This window comes from Magnolia sinica, chromosome 1, assembly GCF_029962835.1.
Source record: "Magnolia sinica isolate HGM2019 chromosome 1, MsV1, whole genome shotgun sequence".
Taxonomy (NCBI): domain Eukaryota; kingdom Viridiplantae; phylum Streptophyta; class Magnoliopsida; order Magnoliales; family Magnoliaceae; genus Magnolia; species Magnolia sinica.
In genome coordinates, this window is record NC_080573.1 from 106,804,547 (window position 1) to 106,816,606 (window position 12,060).

Consider the following 12,060-nt stretch of genomic DNA (forward strand, 5'->3'; position numbering starts at 1 on the left):
CCACCCCTAAGGTGGCAACCTTCGTTTGGCTAGCAAGTAGAAGTAGAGTGCTTACCATCAACAACCTTTAAAAAGGGCAATGATTATTCCCAACATGTGTCCTGAAGCAAAATCAGTAAACAAGTTGTTTATTCACTGTCTGCTCCTGAGGTCGGTTTGGGAGGGTTTGTTGGGGGTTTTCGAAATCCCATGGATAAATGCCCGCATCGATTAAAGGGTTGTTACTATTAGACCATCTACTAAAGAAGGCCCATCGATGGAAACATGTAAAGCTATAGATTATGTACAATTATGTACACCCCATAATTGCCACAATCTAGCAAAAATATATCCTCTTTATTGGGTAATCGTTATTGTATCACTCTATAAATTATAATGCAATTCTCTCAATGAAAAGTAATTCAAATACCATCTTCAATATTGCTACTTCTCATGGTATTAGAGCCACCAATCCGAGGCATTTGAATCATCTATCATAGTTGCCGATCGGCGCCAATAGCACTATGACCATCGGCGTTACCCTACGACCTATTTCTATCAAAATTCCTTCACCCTGCAACCTTCTACATACCATCTCATCCACACTCATCACCTAACCATAAACACCCATCTACAATTCATGGCCATCATCAACAACCGCCATCATCGCCGCAACCCCTGTCACCACCCACAACTGAGAAGCCGCTACAAAACCAACCACATCACCATGACCGACACAACCCTCCACGATTCGCATTAACCCCACCATCACCACTGCAAACCCATCTTCCACACACCACCATCACCATCTCACTATGCCAACACCCCCAAACCTGCCACTCCACACCCATCCTCTTCTTGAAACGCTCCACCACCGCCACATCTCCAACAACCTCACAAGCTGCGATTTGCCCGATTCTCCCTCGAAAACTTCCCCCTGGTTGCGATTGCACTCGATTTCCAACCACATCCTCTCGTCTACCCCTGAGCTTCCATTCACACCACCTCCTTTTCTGCCATGAACGTCATCGTTGCACTTCCATTCTGTCAAGAGAAAATCCCAACCCATGGCAAATCCATACCCCTGATCTCCTATACCAAACCCTACCGCACCCCAAACCCATCCGACGTTGAGTGGCAACCTGTCCAAGGACCCAGCTTCCCCCCCCCCCCCCCTAAAAGGCAAATCCAAACCCCCGATCTCCTATACCAAACCCTACTGCACCTCAAACCCATCCGACGTTGAGTGGCAACTTGTCCAAGGACCCAAAAAAAAAAAACGAGTTATCAATGTAGACCGCCATCTAATTATGGTCTGGCCATCTTACTTCATGTATATTTTTCAAGCATCGATACAATATGTTGGTTGTTGGAACAGCGCTCTCCTCTCGATCGACAAACCATTGAGGTTTGTCATCTCTCTTTCCATATAACAGTGAACAGATCTTCTTTGTTTTGATGGCGTCTTCCTCCACCACTTCACCATCTTTCGTCATTACCAATATTACTAGTCTAGTTTTCAGCAAACACAATAGCACCAATTATCTCCTTAGGAAATCGCAATTCCCACCGATGTTGAAAATCCATGGACGCCTTGGCTTTGTTGATGGCACACATGCCCTGAATAGTATCTTTTAGAAGTTGATGGAAAAATCCCCACATTTATTAATCCGAAGTATGATGAATGGCAGCACCAAGATCAAAAGTTTCTTCTGAGTTGGGTAAAAGCTACATTATCATAAAGAATTTTACCTTATGTCGTTGGCCTTCACACATCTCAATCTATTTAGGAGACTCTAAAACGTTGCTTCTCGGCCCTCTCCAAATCTCACATTATGCAATCGAAATCACAACTTCAATTCATTAAGAAATGTACCTCATCCATTGTTAAGTAACTCCTCAATATCAAATCACTTGCAGACAGACTCGCATAAGTCAGCAAGCCTGTGGATGACGCTGATCTTGTGTTAATAACACTCAATGAGCTACCTTCTGAGGATACCCCATTTCACACATCAATTAAGGTTTGATCTTATCCTTATACTTTTGATGAATTAACAACCTTTAAAGCGTGAATATGAATGACCAACTTGTCATAACCCCTACCATGGAATTCACGGCCTTTGTGGATGACATTGATCTTGTGTTAATAACACTCAATGAGCTAACTTCCAAGGATACCCCATTTGGCACGTCAATTAAGGTTTGATCTTATCCTTATACTTTTGATGAATTAGCAACCTTAATGCGTGACTATGAATGACCAACTTGTCATAACCCCTACCATGGAATTCACGGCCATTGTGGCTACCCGTAGATCCTCATACCGACATGAAGCCCGTGGTCATTCATGGCCCAATAGGGCTCGTGGTCGTGGAGGAAGAGGAAGTAACTCCAATTAGCCCACATCTTCCACACAACCGACGTGTCAAATCTGCAATAGAATGGGTCATTCAACCATTGAATGTCACAATCACATGAACTACGCCTACCAAGGACGCATTCCGCCTCGGAAACTAGCTATCATGGTCGCTACTCAAACCCACCTACGGATCAAGTTTGGTACATTGACACCGGAGCAATCAATCATGTCACTGTTGATCTGCCAACTTATCCCTTTAGTCAAAATATCAAGGAAGTGACAAGCTGTCTGTCAGAAACAGTCAAGGTTTAGTAATACACAACACTAGTGATGCCTTCATTCAAACTCTATACAAAACTTTTCGACTATCTCATCTCTTACATGTTCCTCCATTTCTTCCAATCTATTATCTATTAATCAATTTTCCAAATATAATAACTGCTTAATCAGTTTTTATGCTAATGGTTTCTATATTCGAGACAAAATGACGGGGAAGACGCATTTCTACGGCTGGAGTGAGAATGGACTCTTATCCACTCATGGTATCCTGCAACTAGAGGAATAACACCACTCTATTAGCTCTACTTGGGGAAAGTGTCTCCATATCCTCTTGGCATTGTCGTTTACGGCATCCTTCACCAACTATGCTTGGCCAGTTACTTTCTACAATATCAATCAAAGGAAATCGGTCGCCATTACCCTTTTGTGACTCGTGTCAATTGGGTAAGAGCCATCATTTGCCTTTCTTACCTTTTAAAAGGGTTTCTTCTCATCCTCTTGAACTTATTCATTCAAAAATTTGGGGACCCTCAACCATCTATTCAATAAGTGGCTTGTGTTAGCATGTTGTGTTTGTGGATGATTTCTCTAAATACTGTTAGTTATTTCTGTTACATTCACATGCTCAACTTTTGGATCTTTGCTAGTTTTAAATCTAAAATTGAAAATTTGCTTAATTGCAAAATTAAAACATTTTAGTCAAATGGGGGTAGTGAATTCATTAACCATCAATTCCGTAACCTTTTAAACAAAAATAGAATTCCGCATCAGCTGTCTTGTCCCCATACTCCAAATCAAAATGGGACAGCTAAACGAAAGCATCGCCACGTTATTGAAACGGATCTCACTTTACTCGCCCATGCACATATGCTTGCCAATTATTGGGTATAGGCTTTTCATACCACGATTTTTCTCATTAACCATATGCCCAATCGTGTGACGAAACTGAAATCACCTTGGGAACTTTTATTTCATCGGCCACCCAATTATACATTCTTGTGAACCTTTGGTTATGCCCGCTATCCCTGGTTGTGACCCTAAAACAAGCACAAACTAGAAAGGCATTCTATCCAACGGATCTTTTTGGGTTATAGCCTCGATCACAAAGGTTATCAATGCCTGAACATTTCTACCGAGTGTATCTATCTATCGCGCCACGTGGTGATTGCTGGGGAACATTTTCCTTTTGCGATGGATGCATCCATTCATCCAATGCAAAATAGTAATCATCCCCCCTCTCTTGAAGTAGTTACCATTTAGTTTTGCCATCAAAGCCTCATACCCCACCTCCAATCTCAACCCTACCTACAACCACATCACACCCACTCTGCCCCTAACCACCACTCCGCCTAACTCCACGCATTCAAATCAATCTGCACCTCCATCCTCTCTTCCATTACCAACCTTCACAGGTCCAACAAATTCCCCCTCTAATTCTACATTCTCTCCTTCAAGTGAGCCTCGTCTTTCCACCCATCTATCAACTAGTCCTCCTATTGCACCTACATGGCAACCCAATGTCCATCCCATGATCACCCATGCGAAAGATGGCACCTCCAAGAATGTATATTGCCAAATACCCGAAATCCATTACCAACAACGCTCGTCCACTTCAAGCCACATTGAACCTACATGTTTTACACAAGCCTCCAAACATCCTGAATGGCAAGCTAACTACGGCAGAAGAATTCATGGCTCTCCAGAAATATAGGATTTAGTCATTGGTTTCATCGTCTGAAGCAAAGAATATAGTGGGATGCAAATGGGTTTATAGTATCAAAACCCATTCAGATGGCTCACTTGAATGCTATAAGGCTCAACTAGTTGCCAAGGGGTATCATCAACAACTTGGAATTGACTTCACAGAACCTCATTGCCAAACCCACAACAATCAGGGTTGTTCTTGCTCTTGCAATTAAGTTCAAATGGCCCACTCAACAATTGGATGTATAGAACGTGTTACACAGCACACTCCAATAAGAAGTTTATATGCAGCAACCTCATGGCTTCATGGATCCTCAACTCCCAAACCATGTGTGTCGCCTACACAAATCCATCTACGGACTCAAACAAGCCCCAAGAGCCTGGTTTGAAAACTTCACAAACTACCTACTCAGAGTTGGGATTCATTAGGTCCCAAGTTGATTTGCCTCTCTTTATTCGTCAGGCCAATTCACGCATCATTGTTATACTAATATATGTTGATGATATCATCATAATAAGCAGTGACTCACCCTCTCAAATATCCCTTATCTCCGCATTGGGCAACTTATTTACAATGAAGGACTTGGGCCATGTTCATTACTTTATTGGAATGGTATTTTCCTTGCACAATGGCATTTTCCTTTCACAAAGCAAGTATGCTCTGGAACTCTTCACCTGCACATCTATGTTCAGATCAAAACCATACTCCTCTTCAGCTATCACTAAACAAAAACTTGTGCAAGGAAATGCGCTCCCTCTTCATAATGTTACTGAATATTGTAGTATAGTCGGTGCACTTCAATATCTCACCTAGACCCAGTTAGATCTCTCTTATGCAATCAACCAAGTTTATCAATTTATGCACCAACCGAAAACCATATGACAACAGTGAAGCACATTTTTCAATAAATCAAAGGCACTCTCACTCAACCTATAGATTTCATCTGGTAACCTTACATTACAAGCTTGCTCATATGTAGACTGGACTAGAAGCTCTAATGACTACAAATCCATATATGGTTTTTGTGTTTATTTAGGACCCAAAATCATTTCCTAGAGTTCCAAGAAACAATCAACTGTTGAACAATTAAGCACAAAATCAGAGTACCGGTCTCTTGCTCATAAAACCACAACCACTGGCCTCTTTTAGATTCGAACACTACTTAAAGATCTCCAAGTCTATCTTCCCTCTCCACCAACTATCTGGTGTGACAATATCAGGGCCATCTCATTAGCATCCAACACGGTCTTTTATGGCCACACAAAACACATTGAGGTTGATTATCGTTTCATTTGAGAGAGTCATACGAAAGGATCTGGCAATTCATTATATATCCTCTCAAGATCAAATTGCCGATATCTTCTCCAAATGGCTCTCTTCATCACAATTCCAAATATTGTGCACCAAACCGTTGGTCTCTGATCGCCCCATCAATTTATAGGAGGGTATTAGACCATCTCCTAAAGAAGGAAAATCCAGCTCATAACACAAGAAAATATAGAAAACATGCACAGCCCATAATTTCCAGAAATCTGGCAAAAACATCTCTGTAATTAATATTGTATAACTTTATAAACTGTAATGCAATTGTCTCAATGAAAAGCAATCCAGATACCACCTTCAATATTGTTGCTTCTCAGTTGCAAGCTTAGCATGGAGGCGACCACGATAAGGAAAGGAAGCTTTTGTGGAGTGCGTCTTTGGTCCATATGGGGTGAAGAGAAGAATCACCGCTTCAGAGACAAGTGCGGGTCATTGTTCAGGATGGTCAACCAGCCTAATGTGAATGTTAAACCCTGGGCATTTACTTTAAATATTGATATAGGGGCTCTCTTTTAGCCTCCTTTGGGGCTTTTGTAGCTTTTCATGCCTTCGGGGCTTTTTTAATAAAAATTTCATCACTATTTGAAAATAATAATAATCATCTTCAAATGAATAGGAGATTCTTTTTTCTTAGTGTTAAACTAGAAAAGCAATTATCAGTTATTAGAGTTTCAAAAAGTTCATAGATAAAAAGTAAACGTTTCAAATAATTACTAAGTGTTATAGCAGCAAGGTCCATAATGTCCTTGCATGTTCTGATGCGCTGAAGTATATTTTTGAAACTGTGGAGGTGTGCCTTTGGCCAAACATGCAAGGACTTTATAGATGGCATAAACACAAAACTAGATTTGTGAAGGGGGTGCTTTAGAATTTAAATATCGAAAGATTTAAAATTAATCGAGCTAAAGCATAGTGTATGGGATGCAATTTTAGTAACAAAGAAAATGATGAATTACTTGAGATTGTTGACCAAGAAATTCCCCACATGACCACTTTCGATACCTTGAATCAATAATTCATGAGTGGAGAGATTGAGAAGGAACATGCCCATAGAATCCGAGCTAGGTGGAAGAAATGGATATGTGCCTTGGAGTTTTATGTGATCATCATGTACCACTCAAATTGAAAGGGAAATTTTATAGGAAGCCATGCTTTATGGGACAGAATGTTGGGCAGTTAGGAGACAACATGTTTATTGGATGTGTAGCTGAAATGAGAATGTTTACATGGGTAAGTGGCAAGACGAGGAAGGATCGAATTAGAAAGAAATGCATTTGAAGGAACTTAGGAGTAACACCAATAGGCAATAAGATGAGGGAAAGTAGATTTAGATAGTTTGATAATGTGCAACTGAAACCAAGAAGCATGCCGGTTGGGAGTGGGTACAAGTTGAAGGCTCTAAAAGGGGAAGGGAAAGGCCCAAAAGGATGTAAGTGGAGGTAGTAATGAAAGACTTGATGACAAATGGTGTAACTGAAGGTATGGCCATTGCCAAAGTGGAATGGCGGAACAGGACGTCTAGCCAACCCCAATAATTGGGATAAGGTTTGGACGATGATGACGGCGATGACATCTTTCATGAAAATCGAATTAAAAGAAAACTGAGAGGATGCTATAGAATACGATAAGATGCTGAATCAAGAATTGCAAGGAGAACCAAACAGTCCTCATCTGAAAGCAAAATATAAAACTCGCAAGTCAAGATGGCCTGGAGTCTAAGTTGGACAACTTGAGGATGTTGTACAGTATAGCAGTTTTTGTTGTGATTGGTCTTTGTGAAGTCCAATTAGACGTGTAAGGCTCTTAGAGTTGGCTATTGTGCAATTCTAGCTTCCATTATATAGGAAATATCAAGTAAAGATACTGCAGAAAATGGTTAAGAGATTTGTGCACCTGAACATGATCTAGAACCCCATCTCCATTAATATCAGCATGGAGGCCGCCTTCTTGAAGATGAAGCTGGCAACAAAAGCAATAAGAAAATTTTCCATCACATACCACAAATACACAGGTACAAATATAGCACAAAAAGATTATGGCAAACTGATTTACTGTTAGCGAAAAATACAAGGAATGAAACCAATATAGTTTCAAATGCATCAACATCAGAAATGAGCAAATTAAATAAATATTTTTATATTGAGTAAATAACTGTCTAAAAAATCATACTACACCATTTTTGCTTATTTTCTTTTTCTTTTCTTTTTTTAAGTCACATTCATCACCATGCCAACCATGAGGAACTTTGACAGTAGGTCTAGAAATTGTATTCTAAGACACAAAATTGAGACCCTGCAACCTTAAACTCCACAAATGTACAGAATCAACAATGGTAGAATCCAACAAGTTGTTGACCAAACCTATGAAAGGAATAGTTTAAATAACATCAATGTTTTTCCATCAAGTACAACTAAATAAATAACTCAACAGAATGCTTGCCAATCAATATTTTTCATCTAGTACAACTAAATAAATAAATAACTCAATTGTGGGTGATTGCATGTATCCGCAGGGATTAGTCTCACTTCAAAAAAGAGGTGGGGACACCCTATGTCTTCAAAAAATAAATAAATAACTCAACAGAATGCTTGCACATTATAAGATAATTTTTCCCAAACTTCAAGAAAGAATTTTATGTTTATTTTTTTTTATGGCGAAAAAGAGGTTTCGACAACACAGGAAAGAAAAAAGATGATCCCAAGGCATCTCTTTCCCTTCCACATTCACAATATGATTTTGCTCATAATTTATTATGTATTATCTTTTATTCATATCCTTCCCCAGTTTGTACTGTATATCTTTTATTCATATCCTTCCCCCAAAGAGAGGGAAAGCATGCCCATGCATATTTGAAAGGGATCCACATGATAGTTCTCACGGAAAACTAACTACGTGAATACCATCACAGTTTGACATCATTTTATCAAAGGACATTTTCTAAAACATGTTTTTACCCAACTGAAATCATTTTCGTTTTTGAAAAGATGTTGATGGCTGCTTGCTCTGGATGAGCATATAGTGCGCCCAAATGTGATGCTTGGGCCTGCTTGATAGAAGGTAGTGGATGGGTAGAGGGATAGGTGTAATGTGTGCAGCAATATGGGTCCAGAAATGCCTAAAAGACCCCTCTTACAACATAAAGGAAGTGATGGATCCCTTAGTTATTGAGAGGCACTTTGGACATCAACCAACATTGGAATCCACATGAACCCCACAAGGATCCCATGCCCAACGGATAGCCCTAATTCACCATTATCTTCACTTCAGTGCTAGGGTTTATGGGGAGCATAAGAAGGCTCTGTTGTCCTTCTCCAGAGATTTGAATGTTTGGGTTTGGGAGTGAGAGACTAGGGAGGCCAAAGCTTCTAGAAGGATGAATGTGGCTATCATCTTCTTCCTCCGTTGGCAAAAGAGAGGTAGGGGGCTGATCATTTTCTCTTTATTGTCCATTTGTTCTCTTCTTCTCTTTTGCCTAAAATCAGAATTTACTTTGCTTTTGATTCCAATATGCTTCACATGTCAAAGTCTAAATCCTAAGTGGAGTGTGAAATCGCTTTTATTCTATCAGAATGCTTATCAAGGAGCAAGGCATAAAACCACCTTCAGCAATTAACAAACAGAAAAACATTTCCTCAAGCTACATAAAGGATAACGGTCTGAAATCTCCAATGGTGTGAACACAACAGCCTCATAAGCAAGAAGATCCACTCTTGTTTAAATAACAGCAAGAACGAAGGTTTCAACAGTCCCCTCTAATGGCGTGATATTTTTCCAGACAAACTCAACTCATTTAGAAAATAGATAAGCTAGTAAAATAACTAATTGAAAATGTTGTCTTTTTTACCTTACAAATAGTGCGACCAGAGGCCAAATGAACAGCCTCTATGCCTTCTTTTTCATGCGCCACAATCACATTAGGAACCCACCAAAGTTGAGTATGATTTGTAATTGTCGGAACATAAGGTAACCTCTGCATTAATAAAATAAGCAAGTTGTGAGAACTGAAAAGTATTGGCAAATCCAAATTAATCTACAGGCATATGAAAATTGCACATATAAATCATGAGCAATGGCTTGCACTATATTTTTTGGGATAGGAAAGGGCAAAGTGTGAACCTCTGACCTCAACATTATAAACTTGAGGCCATCACCACAGATGCAAAGGTTCACCTTCATCAACATGCAATATAGTAGGCTTACAAAGTTCGTAGAAAAGAGCAATACTAATCTGAATTAACAATGATGTAATTTCAACTTGGTATTGTGCAAGGCAACAGAAAGTATAATTACAATTAGAAAATCAAAATCCAACTTCCACAAGCACCTTCAGTTCTCAAGCATGACCAACAGTTCAGAGAGGAGCTGAACAAAAGCAACAGGTAGAAACACTAATTTCTCCCCTGGGACAAAACGAAGTCTATCTTGATGGAATGGATTTAGCGAACCAAATGCAACTCGAGAGTGCAGATCGACAACACAACCTCGAAAATCTCCAGAAGCAATAGCTCTCTACTGATAAAGACGAGAACCTCCAAACTCTCCAAAATAATAGAAATAGCAGCAGAAACAGGAATTCACAGCAATTAAATAGGTCCCTACTGTAAACAATGGATGGAACAATAGAAGTGATCTACCCGCAAATTCATCTCAGCACAGACTTCATAGTGTCTCACATGTCCCTTTACAGATCTCACAAGAACTGATGCTTGAATAATCCAGCCTGGATTATTGTGCAGTCTCCCATTTGTCCTTCCCACCTTCCTTTCACAAGTTTTCAATTCTTTCAACTTCAATCAGGCGTTTTCTGATGTAGAACAGGTTGAGGATGACTTCATGGATAGGCAGGATCGATAGAAATCAGGCAGAAAAGCTTGATCTAGGGTGAAAACAACCTACATACGCATGGCTTCCAACTGTCATAACTTTGCAACCAGTTATCAGATTCGTGTGTATAATATGTCATTGGAAAGCTACCGACGAGCCCCCGAATGACTTCGCAAAATTCAATCGTTTTAGGGGTCAAATTTGATTCCAAAGTTAGAACTTGTCATTTTTAATGAGTTACAGTTTTTCTATTTTTAGTGTTTTAAGACTCTCAGTTGTAATCCCAAGTCTTTGTTTTAGTCATCTAAGGGTTGTTTATGAGTATGGGTAGGATTAGACATCCTCTACTATTTGCAATAATTTTTACTATTTCATAAAAGTTTCCTAGTTTGAGTTAGAGTAAGAGTATAGGGCCTCTTTTGCTTATATAAGGCCATCAAGTACGTTGTAGTCAACAGTGTTCAAAATATCGATATCACGTTAAGTATTGCACCCTTGGGCTACAGATACGCATCAATTATCACACGGGATACATTGTTTGTATCGAGTGATTTATCAACTTTTTGGGAAACATGGGGAAACATTGGGAAAATGGTTGAATTTTTCAATGAAAAAAAAAAACCCTATGATGGGGACATCACGCACCCCCCCCCCCCCCCCAAGGCGAGGAGGGCCCCACCATCGATCTGGATCGATGACGACGTCCAAGGAGGGCCTCCTAGTTAGAGGACTATGTTTTGGTTCGTTGGAGTGGACCCGATAGTTATGTGGATCCCACCATGGGTTCTCATGATCGTGGCCCACTATTCTAATTAATCTAGTACTTTGGATTTTGCTTATTATTGTTATTAGGAATATCATGGACAGTTTAGATTGCTTTGATTAGTTGTTATTTTTTATTACTTCGTCTAGGTTGCGCACATGGCACGGGTTTTTGGGGTATAGGGTTTTATTATAAATAGGCACCCCTTGTAGTCTTTTTTCTTATTGAAGGTTAATAAAATTTCTACGTTTTTCTGCTCCTCTAAATTTCTGAGTTGTAGAGATTCAATTGGGTATGAAATCTCCTTTCCTCGAAGGGCTGACTACCGTGGTGCGAAGCCACACCTATCCCGATTCGCCCGCACCTTCTACCATTCATATTTCTCTTCTCCTACAATCATCTACGCTTCAAATCCATCCTCTATTACAGCCGTTTTTCTCTCTACAGCAAATTTTCAGAACTTCACCCTGCATGAGGGCTGAAACTTCGGCGGAGCACCACGCACAGACCGTGCATAGGATCAGGCTGAAATTTGGAGGTTTTGTGGCCACCCCTAGCCGACCAGGGCCAAGGTAGTCGTTCTCCGATTTGTGGGCCCCACACACGTGCGGGACACCTCCAGCGCACGTGCATCTAGGCCTTCTCCGCTGTCCACGCGTGTGATGCTTTTCTGGCTCGTCTCTCCTCTCTTTCACCCCTAATCCCTAACCCTAACCCTAAATTACTTAAATCCCCAATTTTATGCCCTTTCTTCAACCTTAGGGCTCTCCGAATTGAAATCTGTGAATCCCTTGGATTGGATAATTATTTATGTGCATGTGTGGA

The 12,060-nt window shown here is 40.2% G+C and overlaps 1 protein-coding gene across 2 annotated transcripts in view; it reads right to left on the bottom strand.

The window, feature by feature from the left end:
- Positions 1-12,060, bottom strand: part of LOC131253300 (uncharacterized) — a 101,510-nt gene that overhangs the window by 7,722 nt on the left and 81,728 nt on the right. For both annotated transcript variants that reach the window (XM_058254254.1, XM_058254263.1), the window contains exons 10-11: positions 9,493-9,618; positions 7,542-7,607 (exon numbers count right to left, since the gene is read on the bottom strand). In XM_058254254.1, the coding sequence (XP_058110237.1) occupies positions 7,542-7,607; positions 9,493-9,618 (192 nt within the window). The remainder of the gene's footprint in view (positions 1-7,541; positions 7,608-9,492; positions 9,619-12,060) is intronic.